Genomic DNA, 21483 nt, shown 5'->3' on the forward strand with positions numbered 1-21483 from the left:
TTAGAGATACAATGCAAGCAGTGGCTCCTGCAGCTAAAACTGCAGGAATGTGGAGCCTTTTGTGCGGGGTGTGTGTGTGTGTGTGTGTGTGTGTGAATAAAGCACAGCGTCCTCTGAAGCAGGGGCCTGATTGATGGAAGGTTCTAGAGTTAAACACACTGTAGAGATTTCCTTTAGACTGATCAATGGGATTTGACAAGTCACATTACGGCTAATTCCAGGAACTGTTCAGACTCTTCTGTTGTTTGATATTGAATATAACATTGTAAATGAGACAGCACCTCAATGGGGATTCCAAACTGTATGGAATATTTTGCTTCTATAAAGATTTTGTGATCATAGTCAAGAATAATCACCTATTCCAGAAAGCACAGTACAGGATTTCCTTATACTGCAGACACACACCATCAGAGAGGGTGATTCAGTCTTCCTGAGGTTGTAGCCAGCATGGTTTGGGCAGCAACTGGGGGAAGGCTCTTAGATCTGCTCTGTGATAAATATATATATATATATATATATATATATATATATATATATATATTTGACAGGCAGAGTGGACAGTGAAAGAGAGAGACAGAGAGAAAGGTCTTCCTTTGCTGTTGGTTCACCCTCCAATGGCCGCTGTGGCCGGCGCACTGTGCTGATCCAATGGCAGGAGCCAGGTGCTTCTCCTGGTCTCCCATGGGGTGCAGGGTCCAAGCACCTGGGCCATCCTCCACTGCACTCCCTGGCCACAGCAGAGAGCTGGCTTGGAAGAGGGACAACCGGGACAGAATCCGGCGCCCCAACCGGGACTAGAACCCGGTGTGCCGGCGCTGCTAGGCGGAGGATTAGCCTAGTGAGCTGCGGCGCCGGCCTGTGATATATTTTTTAAGTAGCTTTTTTCTTTTTTTTTTTTTTAAAAGTTGTTGTTGGCTTGACCTCCAATGAACACATAATTACAGATGGGATTGTGAATAGGCAGATCTAATTGTACAAAATCACAATGTCTTTACTCTGTGGTGGTTTTAGTTAATGGTCTCTGACATCTCCCGTCGCTTGGGGAATCCGACAACAAGTACCATCTTGCTCATGGAAACTTGAATCTTCAAATCTGACCACATTGCTCTGTGTCAGTTCTTATCACTCTCAGCGATGGTTTCACACTCTATTCTCTTTTGCAGATCACTGGGGTGATCCTGCTGGCTGTTGGAGTCTGGGGCAAGCTCACTCTGGGCACCTATATCTCCCTGATCGCCGAGAACTCCACAAATGCTCCCTACGTGCTCATCGGAACTGGCACCACCATCGTCGTTTTTGGCCTGTTTGGATGCTTTGCTACATGCCGTGGTAGCCCATGGATGCTGAAGCTGGTGAGTTTGTCACAACCCAGTACTGGCTCCTTTTTGTTTGCCAAAATGTAAAGTATAGGTGAGTGAAATGGTCTTTCTTAAAGCCACATATCAGCCTTCATATTCACTGATTCTAATTTTAGTCTAGACCCTCACCAAATCCACTAGAGGGGAAAACAACTCCAAATGCAGCCTGGCACAGTAAATGCAGTCCCTTGAGGGAGATGATGACAGAGCATAAGCACCTTTCCCCTCCAAGGCCCCACTGGAGAAATGCTTTCTGCCTCCTTGAGCCTGGCTGAGCCTGGGTGCGTGCGTACGCTCTTCTCTAAGCCTGTACCACCTGGCTCAGTGCTGTGGAAGTTGAGCTAAGCCAGACCTTCTCCTCTTAGAGGGTTGATGCAGTGCCAAGTATTGGCTACCAGGAATAGTGCAGGGTGCCCATATTCTAGTAGGACAGACAAAACAGTGACACTTCCCAAAGAGTAAGGGCAGACTATTGAAAGGCTATTGCTGGGCCGGCGCCGCGGCTCACTAGGCTAATCCTCCGCCTAGCGGCGCCGGCACACCGGGTTCTAGTCCCGGTCAGGGCGCCGGATTCTGTCCCGGTTGCCCCTCTTCCAGGCCAGCTCTCTGCTGTGGCCAGGGAGTGCAGTGGAGGATGGCCCAGGTGCTTGGGCCCTGCACCCCATGGGAGACCAGGAAAAGCACCTGGCTCCTGGCTCCTGGCTCCTGGCATCGGATCAGCACGGTGCACCGGCCGCAGCGCGCTGGCCGCGGCGGCCATTGGAGGGTGAACCAACGGCAAAGGAAGACCTTTCTCTCTGTCTCTCTCTCTCTCACTGTCCACTCTGCCTGTCAAAAAAAAAAAAAAAAAAAAAAAAAAAAGAAAGGCTATTGCTGTGATTTTCAACCTTTGGTAGACCAGTTACCCAATTCCCCACTCCGTGTCCATGTTCTCCACTGATGAGGATTGAAGGAGTCAATAAAGAAATGTTAACAAGGTGTTAAGCAAAAAAAAAAAAAAAAAGAAAAAAAAAAGTTGCAGAAATCTAATTCTCTAATTCCATGAAAGGGGAAGCAGATTCTATCAGAGCCATGTTGCCTTGTTAAAAGATAAGTTTATTTTAGTGCAAATGTTTGAAATTCACTCATAGCTCTTTTTTTTTAAATAATGTGCATTGCCCGTGAACTTCTTGAAAACCCCACACATGCCTCTTTCGAAAGCTGGCACTATCTCTCCTCCAGTGTTTACCTTTGGGAGAAAAACTCCAGCCCCTACCACCTGTATTTAATACAAGCTGTTCCCAGGGGGGTTTTGACCATGGCCTTCTGTAGGTGAAGCAGCTGCTGTCTAGAAGCTTCTACAAAGAACTTGCAAGAGATAAGTGTTCATCTGGCTGATGAGGGTGGAAGCAATTTGATTAACTGTTAAACCAGGATTCTATGGTTCTCATTGAACCTCATGAATTACAAGACAACTGAAAATAACTCTGCCTATTTTATGGAGGCCCAGAGAGCTTGCCTCTTTCCTAAGACTAAGTCCAGCACTCAATCCTAGGGAGCCTTCTGAGCACGGAGGCGAATGTCCTTCCTGCCTCCTGCAGTTACTCCTGCACATGCCTTTCTGGTGGGTGTAGGCCTGTTGCGAGACCCTTTCCTGAGGAAAGTGTGCTCCGACTTGCATTTTGTATACAGTTGAGAGAAGAGAAGTCACGTTCATTGGACATTCTCCAACTGCACATTTCATATTCCAGTGCCTGGGCTTTGTTTGCAGAGAATTTGGGTAAAATTTTGAAAGATACTGGTAAGTTAAGGCAGTATTTCCTTCTTGTAATATATATGCCACTAGTTTATGATTCTATATCCATGTGAATATTTTACAAGACGTGTGCACACTTTACAGGTAAGTAATGTAGCCATGTGCAGTCTACCCAGATTCCACTGCACCATTTAAGCCATTTAAGGAATCAGTTCTCCTTCCTTTTATCTGCTTTTCAAAGTCACAAAAATGGAAAACCTTAACGTCTGGTAAGTACCACGTCATACCCTGAACTTGGATGCACATGTGTATTGCATGCATGTGCACACACACACACACACAAGCACACAGTCAACTTGGGAAGTACAGGCAACACAAAATGAGAAGCACTAAGGGTTTTAGATGCTTGCAAACATCATTAGTAGAGTAGCATATTTACTTTTTTTTTAAGATTTATTTATTTATTTGAAAGGAAGAGTTTCAGAGAGGCAGAGGGAGGAAGGGAGGGGGAGGCCTTCCATTTGCTGGTTCACTCCCCAAATGGCTGCAACAGCTGAAGCTGGGCCAATCCAAAGCCAGGAGCCAGGAGCTTCTTCCGGGTCTCGAACGCAGGTGCAGGGGCCCAAGGACTCGGGCCATCTTCTACTGCTTTCCCAGGCCATAGCAGAGAGCTGGATTGGAAGTGGAGCAGCCGGTGCCCATATGGGATGCCGGCACTGCAGGTGGTGGCTTTACGCACTACATCACAGCACCGGCCTCCAGATTTCCTTTTTTAAAGGCTGTAAATTCCATGAAGCGTCCAGAACAAGAGAGGCAAGCATCTCCATGGGAAGCTGCTGAGGGTGCTGTGTCCAGGGACCACTCCCTATTGCGGAGGAGCGCCCTCCTGTGCACATGCTGGTGTCTCGGCCTGGGTGGCAAGAAAACAATGCCAGGCTGTAGCCATTTTCAATGAGACGTGGTTGAGGAAATGGGAAGAGTTTGCTCAAATGAACGGGAGCAGCAGCTTCACATGGCAGCCGTGTGTAGAACATATATAGGGCTAATGTATACAACGGAGGCTGGGCTCTTGTTACAGGTCGTGAAAGCACAACCCCCACCAGCAAGTGGAAATGAGAAGTAGGCGGGCTTGTGAGCCAGAGAGAGGAAGTCTTTCCAATAATTGACAGTTTCTAAATGCAGTGGGCTGCAGGGGGTGGGCTCACAGATGCTAGATGACCATAGAACCACCCCCTCTGCCCCTGGCCCAGACAGGATAGAACTGGGTCTTGTGACCTTTAGAGCAGACTTTGTTCTAGCTCAAGGTTTCTTTTTCTTAGTATTCATTTTATTTGTTTGAAAGAGCAACAGAAACAGAGGAAGAGATAGAGAGAGAGGAAGATCTTTCATCCGCTAGTTTACTCCCCAAATGGCCACAAGGGCCGGGTCTAGTCCAGACAAAACTAGGCTTCTGGAACTCCATTGGGGTCCCCACTGTGGGTGGCAGGGGCCTGAGCACTTGGGCCATCTTCTGCTGCCTTCCCAGGCAGATTAGCAGGCAGCTGGATCAGAAGTGGTGCAGCCGAGACTCGAACCGGTGTGAATAGCTTAGTTCTGAAAGGCCTTTCCAGGTTTTCCCTGGTCGAGCCAAGGTGAAAGGCACAATTTCCTGGTGAACTCTGTTTAGCATGTGCACTCCCAAACAGTTATGCATATTAAACAGACACCTGTGTTGAGGTTCATGGGAGTCAATCTGGAGAATGTTTAAATTTTTTTCTCAAGTTTGTGTATGTAGGGAGCATAACCGGAAGTAGCCTTGTCCATAATACTGACATGTCTGACTTTGCCCGTGTCCCGTTGATTTTCAGTATGCCATGTTCCTGTCCTTGGTGTTCCTGGCTGAGCTCGTCGCTGGCATTTCAGGATTTGTGTTTCGTCACGAGGTGAGTGGAGAGCTCAGCTAAAGGCTCTGTTTCCCAAATGACCTGCGATTGCAAAGATACTCTAACTGCAGGGATGCCACTAAACTTGAGGTCTTGATTGGTTGTCCTCTTCTGTACAATGTATGCTATTGCACAGAACGGTCTTCTTCCCTGTTCTGAAGCAATGACCTTCAATATTGATCAAATATTCCTTTAAAAATAGCTGCTTCAACAGGGCACGACTGGGTGTCTGCATAACACCGAACTAGTTGTCCTGCTGCCTTATAAAGTCGTATGCACCCCACAAATCCAGCCAGCCAGTAGTAAGTACACATTTGGTGAAAAGTTGGCAGGATAACAAGATACAGGAGGAAGAAGGAGGCTGTGGCTCTTGAAAATCCAGCGTGGCCAGTGACCAAGGCTTGCTGTCCTGCTTGGCTGTTTCCAGGGAGCTCATCTTAATGTGCTTTCCACCCCCTTGCCCTCTTGTACTAGGTTTCCCAGTACCAGAGACAGGATTCCAGATGCCAACATTCACTCCCACAAGCTGTCTTGTATGGGTGCTGCATCTGGAATTAGAACCACCCCTGCCCCCACCAACACACACACACACACACACACACACACACACACACACACACGGTGTGTTCCCATTCTCAGGTGAGGTGAAACCTGTTGAAGTCATGGTGGCCCGGACAGCCCTAATAACCTGCCCCACGTGCGTTGTGAACAGCAGCAGCAGCCTCACTCACTCCTACCTGAGCTCTTGCCTTCTCTCCTCTTGTGTGCGACTGTGACTGTATTCCACCCAGGGGTTTTTAGTGGCCCAGACAGGGGTCAGTTTTATAGTAAGACAGCTTGCCAGGTAACATACCTGACACATCAGTTTTTTAAAAAACATTTATTTGTTTATTTATTTGAAAGGTAGTTAGAGGGAGAGACAGAGATCTTCCATCCGCTGGTTCACTCCCCAAGTGGCTACAAAAACTGGGGCTGGGCCAGGATGAAGCCAGGAGCCTGGAACTTCATCCTGGTCTCCCACATGGATGGCAGGGGCCAATGCATTTGGGCCATCTTCTACTGTTTTCCCAGATGCATTAGCAGGGAGTTGGATTGGAAGTGGAGAGCTGGGACTTGAACTGGCACCCATATGGGATGCCAGCATTGCAGGTGGTGGCTTTACCCCTGAACCACAATGCTGGCCCTGACACTTCACTTTCATGTGGCTTCCAGTGGAACAGAAATTGAAAGTTACCCCAAGATTTGTTAACCCTTTATTAACAAGAAAAAATCTTTTCCTTCAGACCCCCCCCCCCCCCAATAAAGACAGGTAAGTGAATGTTGGTTTGCTCCATTATTATTTTTTTTCCAAGAATTATTTTATTTATTTGAAAGTCAGAGTTGCACAGAGAGAGAAGGAGAGGCAGAAAGAGAGGGGGAGAGAGAGAGAGAGAGGTCCTCCATTCCACTGGTTCATTCCCCAGTTGGCTGCAATGGCTGGAGATGTGCCGATCCGAAGCCAGGAGTCTCCTCCGGGTCTTCCCACGTGGGTACAAGAGCCCAAAGACTTAGACCATCTTCTACTGTCCCAGGCCACAGCAGAGAGCTGGATTGGAAGTAGAGCAGCCAGGACTTGAACCAGCACCCATATGGGTGCTGGCACCTCAGGCGGCAGCTTTACCCGTTTATGCACCAGCGTCAGCCCTGGTTTGCTCCATTCTTGTGTGGTCCAGAAGGGATCAGCTTTTGACCAAACCATCAGTCTTCCTGTCCCCCATCATGGCTTATCTTTAACCAGTCTTCTGTGTGATGGCAGAGAAAGTTATGGAAAGAAACATGGGCATGATCAGTTCAAACAAAATAACTGGCAAACTCAGGCCTGAGGTGTGGCAGTTCCCCTCATAGCCCTTTCCAAAGCCAACTAGTCACCCTAGTGGGTCATTTAACAGGCCAGACTTCTGCACGGGGAGTCAAGAGAACTTGTGCTTTCCCTGAATTAATCATTCCCTTGGCGAATTTTCCGAGCTCTTTTGCCTCGCCAGTCGGGGTCTCCATCCCCTCACTGGCCTACATTGATTCAGAGACCTAGAGAAGATGTGGTGTTGGGGTAGAAGTTGGTATGAGACCGAGTCATCTCAGCTGCCGCAGATTGAAACCATGTCTCTACTGGCCTTCCATAGATCAAGGACACCTTCCTGAGGACTTACACGGATGCCATGCAGAATTACAATGGCAACGACGAGAGGAGCCGGGCAGTGGACCATGTGCAGCGCAGCGTAAGTCCCGGGGACAGACGATCAGGATGGGAGCTGCTTGCAGGGACTGGGCTTACACCTGCGCCTAGATTGTGCCAGTAGCATATGCTGTGGATCTTATGCTCCCAAAGGGTGGCTTTCTGGAATCAGTGTCTTTGGATTGGGCAGAGAGCTTGGGTGAACTGGGGCAACGTAGTGGGGGCAGAGAGTGGATTTAGAAGTAACTGAGGTGCTCAAGTGTGTGAGTGGCATGGGCTATCTGGTACTTTGTAGAAGATGTTAAGGAAAAGGAAGACAGGTTTCCTGGCCGGAGTGCCTTAGGGTGGTGGCCGTTGCTGCTCCACCTGACCACCCATCAGGACCACCTGCGGAGGAGGTTCCTGGCTTTGGGTTTTGTTTTCTTCCGTGTTGTTTGTTTTATTCCACCAGCCATATTTTTAATTCTGTAATGTATTTGATAAAATGTCAAATTCATAGAGAAAAATCCCAAGAATACTACAGGAACTATATACTGTTGGCACAGATTCACCAGTTAATTATATATTTTTTTCCATTTGCTTTAATATTCTCCACATCAGGGGGGTCAGCAAGTGTCTTTTGTAATTGCACAAAGGGTACATATCCTGGGCTTTGAGGGCCATTCACACTGTGTCACAACTGCTCAACCCTGCCACCATAGCACCAAATCAGCCACAGACACCATATAAACAAATAGACATGGCTGTGTCTCAATAAAAGTTTATTTACAAAAACAGGCGGCTGCTGGGCTGTAGTTTCCAACCCGAGCGCCATCTTTCTTCTTCTTTGTGCATCTTTTTCTAAACCACTGAGGCTTGTGAAACCATTATTTGCCTCTGTTCCCCCCACAGTCATGATTTCGTTGACAAGCACACCTATATCTTTAACAGCACCTAACTCACACTGGTGATGCTGATACGCAGCTAGGACGGGGAAGCATGGTTTTGCCTTTTGGAGATGTAAGAAAGCCATCAGATGGGTAATCCAGGACTAACGGCCCTGTTTGAGTTCCAGTGGACGTGGGAGTGAGTGTAATTGTTAGTGGAGGTTCAGTTTGCCTTTACTCACCCGTGCATAGTATCTTAGGGAGTTGACCTATTTTTCTCTTAAAAGTTGCACGTCAGTGAGTGAGATGGGCTTTGATACTCCACTCTTTGATGCTTTTCCTTTCCCTGTTAATAGCTGAGCTGCTGTGGTGTGCAGAACTACACCAACTGGAGCACCAGCCCCTACTTCCTGGAGCATGGCATCCCCCCGAGTTGCTGCATGAACGAAACCGACTGTAATGCCCAGGATCTGCACAACCTGACCGTGGCCGCCACCAAAGTTAACCAGAAGGTACCTGCTTCCTCCCAGCCCTGATGGGGCCAGCGGTGAATACTTGGGAGAGTGTTTTTTTTTTGTTTCTGTGGAATTAGGACAAATGGGTTAGAAATAGGGATCGAGAATCTTCTCTTGTGATCCTTGACTGCCTGGGAGAGGCACTTGAGACTGCTCTCGTCTACCAGAGACAGCTGTGATTCAGATCGGCTTTGCGTCCGCCTCGTGCAGCAAGAATCAACCAGGCACGGTTAGGAAGGTTTGGCAAGTGGTTCCTGTTAACCCCGACGCTTGTTTCAGACAGAGAACGTTGGCTTTTTTCTTTCTGGGTGTCTTTCTTCTGCTTAGCATTCCATCTAAACATGAAATTACTCGCAGCTGGATGCCAGTCCTTTGGCAGGAAAAGGGGAGTAGAGTTGACAGACAGCATATGCTTCTGCTAGGAGGGTGGCCTTTCTTTTAGGGAATTCACTGCCATAGGAAAGGAAATCACCAACTCCAATTCAATTCACTGTCAACTTCCTGACTCTCAAAGAAATGAGAGAGGGGAAAAAAAAAGATGGCTAAAAGAAATCTGAAAGTTAGTACCGAGTGGAAATAAGGAAAATGAGGTTTCAGTTGTCAGAGGAAAGGAAAATCAATTGTATACTCCACTTGACAAAGACTATGTTGAAGACACGATACAACTGCATGTGAAGGCTATCCGTGTTCTTAACTGCTTAGAGAAATGCCACATAGAAAATAACGTTTTGGTGAAGCAAAAGGGAGGGGAAGATGCCATTGCTGAGTTTGCCTGTGGCTATTCAGCCAATGGGTAAATTTTTTTTTCCTCTCACTAAGGTAAAAAATTCTGTTCTTTCGATCTCTTCAAAAGTCTGTGTATTCCTGGCCAACTGCTGATTAATTCATAAAGGGGAAGAGAGCTGTTGTCTGCGGATCAGAATGTTAAGAGATGGTTTCTGTATGTTGCGGATATAATATGGGTATTTGTAATGGAGCTGCTGCAAGGTGCTGTTGCCATTCTGGAAGCTCATTATCTACTTTGAGGCTTATTACTTTGCTATTAGTGTGATTCAGTACTGACAGCTTCTTGTCTTAGCTAAGAGAACATCTGTTTCTATCGGAATTTTCTTATGAACCCAACTTTGAGGCCTCCTTCACTTCTCATTAGTTAATAAAGCGACTTCTGGTTTTTTCATGGACATCCCCACTGAGCACCCATATGTGTCATTATGCTGCCATTTTATGAAGTGCCAAGCAGACCTGGCATGCGGTGGATTCTCTGATTTATGGAAGGCAATAGCTGATAAATGGGAACAAGATCTTTGGCATAACAGATAGTCAGAAAGCCATTCATAAAAGCAGCACCCACCAACTTCTGCTAAAGGTATTTCCTTTTCACTCATACTGCCTCCTTGTTTGGAAAGTTGAGCAACAGGAAGTCAAGAGCTGAGACTCTGAAGTCAGACTCCTGTTCAAACTCTCGCTGAGTCACTGACTGGTTGTGTGATTTGGGTGAAGTCACTTTACCTTTTTCAGTCTTGCCTTGCCCATAATAATAATAGTTCCTGCCCCTGGTAGTTGATATGAGGGTTGAATGAGAGCGAATATCTAAAGCACAGTACCTGGCACAGATTAAGGGCATGATAGGTGTTTCTTCTACTTAACATTACATTGCATTAATGTAATGTACATGTAGCTGTGATGCTGGTGAAGTTTGTCTGCTACCATGACATACTGTGTGTTTTATTAGAATGATGCAGCAGGTCCTTTAGGAAGGATATTTTGTTGGTATATAAAAGCAAGTTTGGAGGCATATTCTAACCATTATTGCAGTTATAATCCCTATAGGGTAAGGGAAAGGTAAGGGAAAGACAAAGTAGCGTTTTTTTCATTTCGTTATTAACCCACACAATTTCATTCTCCACTTCTCCGCTACAGTCCCACTTTATATTTTCTTGAGCACCTTAAATCCTTAGAAGACATGTTTAACTTTTAGCTCATTTCCCATATCCTCTCCAACTTGATTCTCTCAAAAGAGACAAAACTGGGTGGAAACTGAAAGTTGTCTACGAGCTCCATTAGACATTCTCATGTAGTGCCCACGTGAGCACTGAGTCTCAGACATCTCATCTACCAAAGGTAGGCGATGGGATGGGGCAGACAGTAGTAGTCGATGCTCAAAAATGCTATTCTCCCCGCTACTGACTCCTGGCTCCCAGCAGGCTTTTCTGCTCTCACATTCCAGTTTCACACGATCCCGTGATGAGGAATACATGCATAATCCCTGTTGATATTTTGGTGTTTTGAGCCCTACAATCCAATAGCAAAGAAAGATGATTCTTGGCTCCTCCCTGGCAGCCTGGGGAACCTACATTGTACCGATTACTGGGAGACAGCGGGAAAGAGGTGTGAACAGTTTAACAGGATATTTACTGTTTGGTTTTTGGGATGGTTTTGTTTTGGTTTAGCCTGCAGGATGGTGAGATGTCTGCTGGTTCGGTTGGCGAATAATAGTATTGGCTGAGTCTCTCTCCGTAGGATTCTCTTGCCAATTTGTAAAGAGAAAAGGGGAAGAAGGAGTGGTTCTGGTTGGCAGCTACAGAGAGACCTCTTCCCAGAAGCTGTCTGGAACTAGCCTGTTACTCCTGATAGCGAAGGCCTACCACTTGCAGGTGTTTTCCATTGGTGACTGTGCTGATTTAGACATGCTGAGAGAGTGAGCAAATTCAAGGTTCTGTTTTGGGGTGTTTCCTAGGAGACTTAGCAAGTCTCTGTAGGTTGATCTCACACCTGACAACCAGGCTTTCATATTAGGAAATTGAGAGAGAATTCTGTGGGTAGGTAGATCAGAGTGTAGTGGTGATCTCAAGGCTGAAAGCCAACATGGCCCGCGGTTGTATTACCAAAGCAGTTCTTGCAGTCTGCAGAGCTGTGCTGAGATCTGGAAAATGAACTGGTGGGTCCACGTGGTGAATGAGAGAGGAAAAGGCAGAAGTGGAAAACCTTTATGTTGACATTGATCTCATTAAAAAAGGCTGTATCATTTTCATCTTCTCATTTTAAGTAATACCGTCACTGGCATGATTTGCCTTCCTATTTGGAGAGAATAGTGATGAGTCTTTTCCTATGGAAGAGTGCTTCTCAAACTTTAACGGGCATGGGAAACACCTAGGGAGCTTGTTAAACTTCTTTAACATTTGATGGCTCCTGACTCAGTAGGTCTGCATTGGGACCTCAGGTTCTTCATGTTTAACAAGCTCCCACGTGATGCAATGCTGCGCATTCAAGAGTCACCCATTGTGGAGGAAGGTTTAGAAAAAATTCTTTTGCCACAGATGTATTACTGACAGGTAGTTATTTTATTTTTCTAGTTTTTCTTACTGGTTGGTGTGGTCTTATTAAAAAACAAAGTGTCAGTGACTCTAAGATCTGCTAAATTAGAGTAGAAATCATACTTTAGAACAGTATATTCGGCTTAGGTGTGGAATTGAAGCTCAGAGAAAAAGAATACGCCAGACTATTTAGTTTTTCCAAGTACGAACATGGCCCACCTTGCTTCTCTCTGCGTTGTACTACGGAGCCTGTGTTTCCTTCTTTCGAGCTGACCTCACTCTGGTGCTGGACCTCTTTCCTGCATGGAGTCTTCACTGCTGGTGGCCAGCACAGCAACACGTGGCTAAAGGCTATAGCTACTCCCAACACGGAGAGGGTTGTGGTTCTGAAAGGGCAGCGGGAGGGACCCTTGTGGTGATGCTAATGTTCTGAACCTTGACTATACCATCGTTCGATATCCTGCCTGAAATATATTGCCTCACTCCCCAGATGCCTGCAACAGCCAGGGCTGGATCAGGTGGAAGCTAGTAGCCTGGAACTCAATCTGGGTCTCCCATGTGAGAGGCCAGGACCCAGATACTTGACTTATCACCTACTGCTACCCAGGGTGTGCTTTGGCAGGAAGCTAGAGTTGGAAGCAGAAAAGCCAGGACTGAAACCCAGTTACTCCCATATGGGATGTGGGCATCCCCAGCAGAGTCTTAACCACTGAACCAAACTCCCACCCCATCTACAGTTTTGAAGGATGTTACCATAGGAGGATAGGTTCTTTCAACTGCATGTGAAAAAATCATCTCAAGATGAATAATAAAAAACCCTTTTCTTGATGCGTTTCAGATATTTGTTAAAAAATCTTGCCGTTTCACTATTGTTTATAACCCTTGCCTATATAACCGCTGAGCTAGGGTCTGTTTACTTTTTACTTGTTGATCTGTTTATTTGTAGAGCATTAAGTCCTTGACATTAATGTTAATTAAAATATGTTATCTCAAAAACTAATAAGAAAGGAGGGAAGGGGGGAAGGAAGGAAAGAAAGAAAGAAAGTAGGGAAGGGATGGGTGAAGGGAATATCATGACATTCTTAGAATTACATCTATGAACTACATTGAGTCTGTCCTCTTTGTATTAATATTACACTAAGGTGGGAAAAAAGTATCAAGGAAAAATATTCACTTCTCTTCCACCTCAGACTTCTTCCTAATCTAGACTCCTCTCCATTCTACTATCTTTTGAAAAATACCGTGATAGAGTTTCACTAGTACAAGTGAAAGCAGCAAGCTTCTACTTGTAAAGAATCAAATTTGGAAACTTGCCATGAGCAATAATGTGTTTCCTTTGCCGCCTGCACCCTGGCCTTCAAATTTGCATCTGATAACTAAGGAGTTTGTCAATTGCACTGAAAACATGTGCCATAGCAGTGCTGCTAAGTTAATGAACCCTTTTCTCTGCAAACAGACTGGAAGTGTCTAAGATACAGCCTGGCACAGTTTTTACAAGCTATGAGGATGGCAAATTGTTACCTGTAGAATTTAATGATGGGAGATGCACTGGGATTTTTGTTGTTCTTCAGGTGTTATTACAACTTAGTGTGCCTTTCTTGGTAAACAAGAACAACCTTTACCCTGTTTATTAAATTAATGTCTTCATTTTTCATAGACTTTATACATTTACATGAAAACTCTTTTTCAGAAAACTGGAAAAAGGTCATATCTTCCTAGCTGAATAAATCAATTCAGGAATCTAGGTTGATTTGGCCATTTCCATACAAATACACACATGGACACGGGCATATACCCTTTGACTCCTGCCCCTTTTGTTTGACCTAAGAGTCAGGGTTTAACAGAAAGAGTCAGCTTTTGCCTTTGTGTTATCGGTGAAACACAAAATTTGGTGTTTCCCACCTGGATTAGGTTTATAAAAGTGTGACCAAGAATAATAAAAACCAAATGCTTGCCAATGTTGCTGAACTGCAGCCTGATCACTCATCTTCAAGACAGGTAATTCATTTTATCAGTCTTAAAGTGACATTGCAATTGGCAATAATGATTACTTTTGGTCTTGACATTGAAAGGTTTCATGATATGTTAAAAGGAAATGCTCTTCATTTTATGGATAAAGTTAATCGACACCCAGGAAGGGAAAGTAAATTTCTTGAAGGTTAGTGAATTTTTGTAAAAGTTGACTCCAGAACTTAGGTTTTCCCTATTTAAAAAAGAAAAAGAAAAAAAAAAAAAAAAAACAGAAAAACCAAAAAAACTCTTCTATTTAGGAAGAGCTCTGCAACTGGATAAAGTTGGCAAGTATTCAAGCACCTCTCTCTAATCACATGATTTCACTCTATTTATTCAAGATTTTGTCATTCATTGTCAAAATGCTAGTTACTATGATGCTAAGATTTCCTGTTTAAGGTTTTGGAATGCCTTCTCATCTGTTCCAGCCTACTTGGGTAGATCTTAGAGATTTCTGGCTAAATTGAATGCTACTACTGAAACATTTGTGGATGAAATTATATGTCCAATATTCGCTTTACATTTATCCAGCTGGGAATGGGAGTCTGGGAGGTTTTTTTTTTTTTTTAAAAAGATTTATTTATTTATTGGAAAGGCAGAGTTACAGAGAGGCAGAGGCAGAGAGAGAGGTCTTCCATTCCCTGGTCCACTCCCCAGATGGCTGCAATGGCCAGAGCTGTGCCCGTCTGAAACTAGGAGCCAGGAGCTTCTTCCAGGTCTCCCACATGGGTGCAGTGGCCCAAGGACCTGGGCCATCTTCCACTGCTTTCCTAGGCCATGGAAGAGAGCTGGATCGGAATTGGAGCAGCCAGGACTCAAATCGGAACCCATATGGGATGCTGGCACTGCAGGCGGCAACTTTACCTGCTACACCACCATGCCAGCCCCAGTCTGGGAGGTTTCAGTGAAACAAGATTGGCCATATGTTATGATGTTAGGGGAAGGGTCATATGGGGATTTGTTGCACTTTATACTTTTTTATATGTTTGACTTTTTTGTTAGTACTGTTTCGTTCAAAATGAATGCTAGTAAGTCCTTGGGATGAGTTACCTTTGTACTTGCTGAATTAAAATTGCAGAATATGTGGGAGTGTTGCAAATGCATATAGCCCTGCCTGGCCTGGGCAAAACACATCTCCCTGACTGTACTTCTCTGTTCCCAGGGTTGCTATGATCTGGTGACCAGTTTCATGGAGACTAACATGGGGATCATCGCTGGAGTGGCATTCGGAATCGCGTTCTCCCAGGTAGCCTACGGAATTGTGCAAAGCCTGGTCTAGTCGGTCACCTCCTTTCTACTCTGCTTCTCTCCTCAGGCCTTCACATTCTCATCCAGTTTTCCTGTGCCTTGGGAAAGGCTGATAGATGGGGTCAGGGCTCCTTGCTCGTTAGTCCTCAGGTCATCTGTTCATTGATTTTCCTTTTTCAACTTAAATGAAGTTTTGTCATCAAGGGAATATCAGTTACAGTTCAACTAATGACTAGCCCCAGAAAAACAACTTGCTGTTTCTGTAGGTCAAATGGAGGTTAACTGAACAACGTGCTGGCTTAATTGGAGCATAAACAACTCAAAACATCAAATGGCTGATCTGGATCTGGGCAAAGCTTATTTTCCCTGATTGACCAGTCCCTTCTTTGTTCTTAGTTCTTATGGATTTCGCATGAAATTGCTCCCTTAGCATAAAGCCTAAATTTAACAAACTTCACCTTGTGATCATTACTTTAATCTCTAGGCTTGACAATTCTGTTTTAAAAGAGGAAACCAAATTTTTGTGTATTGAATTTTATATTCCTTTATCCCCATCCCTTCTTTCTAATAATGATGAGAGAAATCGTTACATAATTCTTTTAAGATTTATTTATTTGAAAGATAGAGTTTGAAAGAGAGGGATCTAGCTACTGGTTCACTCCCCAAATGGCTGCAACAGCCAGGATCCTGGAACTCTATCCTGGTCTCCCATGCCATCCAAGATGACACTTGGGCCATCTTCTGCTGCTTTCCCAGGCACATTAGCAGGGAGCTGGATAGGAAGTAGAGCAGCCAGTACTTGAACTGGCACTCTAATATGGGATGCTGTTGCTGTAGGAAGCGGCTTAATCCACTGTACCACAATGCTACCCCCCAATTTACGCAAATTAAGTGAACCACATATACTCAAGGATGGAACCAATGTTCAGCTAAATCTGAAATTGAGCCTACCTCCATTGGGGCAGGCTACCATCCCACGGGCTTCTCATCTCCCAGCCAAATGTCCTGACCTTGTTAGAATATTGCTTTGAATAGAAGGACTGACCTGTGTGCTTAGTGACCACATCCAAACGTTCTTTTTGTCTAACTCAGACTTTCTTCAGAACAACAGATCATTTTTCAAAGAAGGCCCGAGTAGTGTTGTTGCAGCGTTTTCACAGCCCCTGGTTCCACACCGGCTCTTTCCCTCCATGCCTCTCACCCCTTCCAGTGTACCCAGCAATGTAGATGTTCTTTCAGTTTTATTCACATTTGCTCGCTTCTAAGACTTCTGTATTGAGATATGGAATCTGTGGAGAAGTGCATAAATTTTAAGTTGCAGCTTAATAAGTGCTCATAAAATGAATATACCTGTGTGACCATCACTTAGATCAAAGAATAGAACCTTAGCCTTAGAAATTGTTGTAGGCCGGCACCGTGGCTCATTTGGCTAATCTTCCGCTTGCGGCACCGGCACCCTGGGTTCTAGTCCCAGTTGGGGCATTGGATTCTGTCCTGGTTGCTCCTCTTCCAGGCCAGCTCTCTGCTGTGGCCTGGGAGTGCAGTGGAGGATGGCCCAAGTGCTTGGGCCCCTGCACCCGCATGAGAGACCAGGAGGAAGCACCTGGCTCCTGGCCTTGGATTGGCGCAATGTGCCAGCTGCAGCAGCCATTTGGGGGTGAACCAACGGAAAAAGAAGACCTTTCTGTCTCTCTCTCTCTAACTCTGCCTGTCAAAAAAAAAAAGAAAAAGAAAAAAGAAAGAAATTGTTCGAAATAGAGACTTTAGCCTTAGAAATGCAGAATAGCTTATCTTCCCCCAATCTGTGTGACATTGCATCCCGCAAGTGCATGTGGACTTGGAAGACAAGTGTGTTTCTTGTTGCAGTGTCTTCTTTTAATTTATTTGAAAGTCAGTTATAGGGAGAGGAGGAGAGACACAGAGAGAGATTGATCTTGCATTTGCTGGTTCATTCCTCAGATGGCTGAAATTGGCAGGGCTGGGCCTGGCCAAAGCCAGGAGCTTTATCCGGGTCTCAAAAATGGGTACAAGGGCCCAAGCACTTGGGCCATCATTTGCTATTCTTCCCAGGTTACCAGCAGGGAACTGCATTGGAAGTGGAGCAGCCAGGACTTGAACTGGCACCCATATGGGATTCCAGCGTTGCAGGTGGTGACTTAACCTGCTATGCCACAATGCCAGCTCCTCTTGTTGCCATTGCAAAATTCTCTTTACCATGCTTCATTTTTTTTTCAGCCATGAAGTGAATTAAACCATTAACACATCAACACACAGACAAATCACAGTGGGGTGATGAACAATGCCAATTAATTCAATCCCCAGAGACATTTCAAAATTTTCTATAATATTTCAATAATAACACTGAGTGACATCTCTGTCATTGCTGGGGTTCCATTTTAGAGGATCCCAAACCTCCTGACTGATGGAAATGGACAGGATGCACTCGACAGCCTTGAACATACTGTTCACTGAATACATTTCCATGTAGCATCAGGTTGTTAAAACCCAAAGGGTTTATGTTTGGCATTTGAGGAGGACTGTCCCCTTGGAGGCAAAAGTATTGCTGAAGGCTCCACTAATAGCTTTCTTAAAGCCCTAAAGGGACATGAAGTCAGGACTGTATGTGAGGAGAAGAGAGCCTCAAAGAGCCTAGAATGTCAAAGTATCTTCTCATCCAAGAATATTCCCTTGTGGCCATGTGCGTTGGTGTGGTGGGGAGGAGGATCTTACTTCCGCTAGTGAGATGACAGAAGGTAACTGTGTCATTCTGCAGGTGCTGAAGGGTCTGCTGAGTAGCTCTCCTCCACTCCTCTCTCTCACATCCCTGGGAAGCAATTCATACTTGGACAAATGTTTATCTTGCCTAATGAGCCTGAATCGGTCTGCTCTCTTAAAGAAATCCCTGATCTGGAGGTTGTGTATGCTCTGTGACCTCTGGGGCAGTGAGACAGGAGATTTGGCCCCAAGAAACCGCAGTGCAGGAACTGTCAGCAGTGAGTTTAGGTTTCATCGAGGTACCACATCATTGTTGGAATGAGACAACAAAACACAAATCCCAGTGGTGTTAAAGAGCTGGTGCCACTCTCTCACTTGGCCAGGCAGGACCAGCATGGCACAGACTTGGGATCTGCTTTGTTCTGCTTGGGGCAGTGAGAGGAATAGCCGTGCTGGCCTTACCTGGGCAGACGAACTAGAAACTGCACGTGTTTATGGTGCCAGCAACCTCAGGGTTCCTGGAAGCTGAAGTTGGCGTCCAGATGCCAGTAGATCCAGGGCCTCCTGGGAACAGTGGTTGCCACTTGCCAGATGGCTCTTGAGGAAGAATGAGCTCTACTGATCCGGGCCAGTGACCTGGAAGCAAAGCTTTGGCTACATGCGTTCAGAAATCAAAGAGGCAATGTCCTAGTAAAACGTAGCAGATGCTGGCTGCTGTTGATGAACCAGTTGTGTGGCCTGTGGCTTGACTTGCCTACGCCTGTGCCTTGGCTCTGTTCAGAGCTCATTTTTCCTCTCACTTTCCCTCCCCTTCCCTCCACCTTCTTCTTGCCCTCCTCTTCACCTGCTCTTGTGACCTCCTTGGAAGAAATTAGCATTGCACGTTTATTGCTGCAAAGATTAAAAGTGGTATAAAGGGGCTGGCATTGTGATACCGTGGGTTAAGCCACTTCTTGTGACACCAGCATCTCATATGAGAGTGCTCGTTCAAGTCCCAGCTGTTCTGCTTCTGATCCAGCTTCCTGCTTTGGTGGCTGGGAAAGCAGCAGACGATGACCCAAGGACTTTGGCCGCTGCCACCCACCTGAGAGATCAGATGGAGTTCCAGGCTCCTGGCTTCCGCTTGGCCCAGCTCTGGATATTGCAGCCATTTGGAGAATGAAGCAGCAGATGGAAGTTCTGTCTCTCCCTGCTCAAGTAAATAAATAAGTCTGAAAGGCGGCATAAAGTACAAGGAGAGCCAAGTCTCACCTTTCGATGGGCTGTAAAAGAACTTTGTCTCAGCCGGCGCCGTGGCTCAATAGGCTAATCCTCCACCTTGCGGCGTCGGCACACCGGGTTCTAGTCCCGGTCGGGGCGCCGGATTCTGTCCCGGTTGCCCCTCTTCCAGGCCAGCTCTCTGCTATGGCCAGGGAGTGCAGTGGAGGATGGCCCAGGTGCTTGGGCCCTGCACCCCATGGGAGACCAGGAAAAGCACCTGGATCCTGGCTCCTGCCATCGGATCAGCACGGTGCACCGGCTGCAGCGGCGGCCATTGGAGGGTGAACCAACGGCAAAGGAAGACCTTTCTCTCTGTCTCTCTCTCTCACTGTCCACTCTGCCTGTCAAAAATAAAAAAAAAAAAAAAAAAAAAAAAAAAAAAAAGAACTTTGTCTCCTGTTAGCTGCCCTCGCTCACTTAAAAGCCTTGTTTGGATGGCAGGATTTTGTCAGCTATTTCATACTTCTCACCGCAGAGGCTCGTTGCCTTTGTTCTGGCAAGGAAAAGCCCATCCGTGAAGACTTGATGCGGAGATCCTGCTGCCCTGTTGATGACAGCACGGCGTTGGGTGTAGTGTGGTGGGATACCTCTTCCCTGCGTCTTTGGCAGCTACTGTTTCTCTCAGGAGGACTTGCGGGAGAGAGAGCTTGCGCGAGCACGTGGGGGTAGGGGAACGCACTTGCTTTCTCCCTCGTGCGTGCGCGCGCTCTCTCTCTCTCTCTCTCTCTCGTTCTCTGCTGCACTCGCACCCCTGCCCGCCTTGCTGTCACGTGCTCTCGTGCGCTCTGCTCCCCAACACAAGCCCTGTGCTGTCTCACACCTCCTGTGCTGCCTGCTGGTGCGCGCACGCCAGCGGCCCCCTGTCCTGTCTCACGTGCTTGTGTGTTGTCGTCTGCTCTCCGGCATTGCACTTTGCACGTGCTGGCTCCCGTATCCTGTCTCATGCCCTCCCCCACACTCGCTGCTCTCATGGGCTCTGCTGTACACACTCTGCCATCTCGTGTGCACTCACAGAGTGGTCTCCCACAGGAGCTCTTGCTCTCCTGCCACTCTGTCTTGCACTCGCCTTCTCTCTGCACGCATGCGCTCTGTCAGATCTTGTGCTGTCTTGCGCAGGCTTTGCCATGGCGCGTGAACTCTGACGCAGGTACTGTCTGTCTGCATGTTCTCTTCCTACCTCCCGGCACCCAAAAGGGGCTGGAAGCAGGAAGCCAGGAGTATGCGGTGCCCAGACACTTGTGTTGCTTGGTCTGCAATACTGCTTTGCACCTTGGTTTGGCTGTGTGTGTGTATGTGTGTGTGTGTGTGTGTGTGTGTGCACTTAGTGGGAGGTAGAGTATTCTCTGGGCCTCTGTTTTTTGCAGTTGAGTAGCCAAGGTTTACAAACACAGGGCTTTGCTAGACTTGGAACCCATTGGGTGGGATCCGCGCCCCATTCGTGCACTTATTATGGTCACGAGTGGAGAGGACAGAGCTGGTTTCCAGAAGGGAGGGGCTCACTGGCTTGCTCGAGATTGAGCAGCTGCCATGGATCCAGGGTTCTGCCTCTGGCGTCCTCGCCTGGTCTGCCATACTAAATGTGGAGGTCAAAGGTCGTTCTCATTTCTGCCTCAGGTAGCACCTGAACAAAACGCATTGTGTTCTCTTATAGCAAAGGGTTTGAGCCTATGGTATTTAAGTTGCTCATCAGGAAATACAGATCCCACCCATCCATCCCCTTACCCTCATTCCCCGCACGGCCTCCCCTAGGGCCCATTGCCTACTGGGATGATTCATTATGTGCCCGAAATTCTTCTCCAGGCCCTTTGGAGGCCTGTTTCCCTTCCCTGTGTAGAAGGCAGGATAAAGCTGGGGCTATTCTTTTGGGTGAGGGGAGATGGGGTATAGCCTTAAGCGCTTCATGCTTTGGGAAATACTGTTTACACTTATCAACCCATTCTGTTATCTTGAAAATCAGGGTTATAATATTGCACAGGCTTATGTAAAGATGCAATAACTTGTTATTCTGAATTCTTCTATATCTCTAATTTCTGTCTTTTGGCTGGAACCTGATTTTTTGGCAGTATCTAACATATTCTGGTGCTTGTTGGTCCTGAAAAATGGCAGTTCCAATAAAAAGGGATAGACTAACATTCAAAGTCCTTGTACTCAAGGGAGGATTTTAGTTTCTCAATTGGCAGAATATGCTGGAGGGTGCAGCCATGCTACTTTTGGCCACTTGATGGCAAATGCATAACACTATTTCTGGCACAAAATGATGTTGACTAGAGCCTAGGGAGGAGATAGGGTGAGTCCAACAGGGTGATGTCTTTTTTTCATATATATGAA

The 21483-nt window shown here is 46.3% G+C and overlaps 1 protein-coding gene across 1 annotated transcript in view; it reads left to right on the top strand.

Annotated features, from left to right (window-relative positions):
• Nucleotides 1–21483, top strand: part of TSPAN7 (tetraspanin 7) — a 120828-nt gene that overhangs the window by 96615 nt on the left and 2730 nt on the right. Inside the window, exons 2-6 of the mRNA XM_017349860.3 lie at nucleotides 1164–1352; nucleotides 4941–5015; nucleotides 7175–7270; nucleotides 8450–8605; nucleotides 15095–15178. Of these exons, the coding sequence (XP_017205349.1) occupies nucleotides 1164–1352; nucleotides 4941–5015; nucleotides 7175–7270; nucleotides 8450–8605; nucleotides 15095–15178 (600 nt within the window). The remainder of the gene's footprint in view (nucleotides 1–1163; nucleotides 1353–4940; nucleotides 5016–7174; nucleotides 7271–8449; nucleotides 8606–15094; nucleotides 15179–21483) is intronic.

The sequence above is a fragment of the Oryctolagus cuniculus genome, chromosome X, assembly GCF_964237555.1.
Source record: "Oryctolagus cuniculus chromosome X, mOryCun1.1, whole genome shotgun sequence".
In the NCBI taxonomy this organism is placed as follows: Eukaryota; Metazoa; Chordata; class Mammalia; order Lagomorpha; family Leporidae; genus Oryctolagus; species Oryctolagus cuniculus.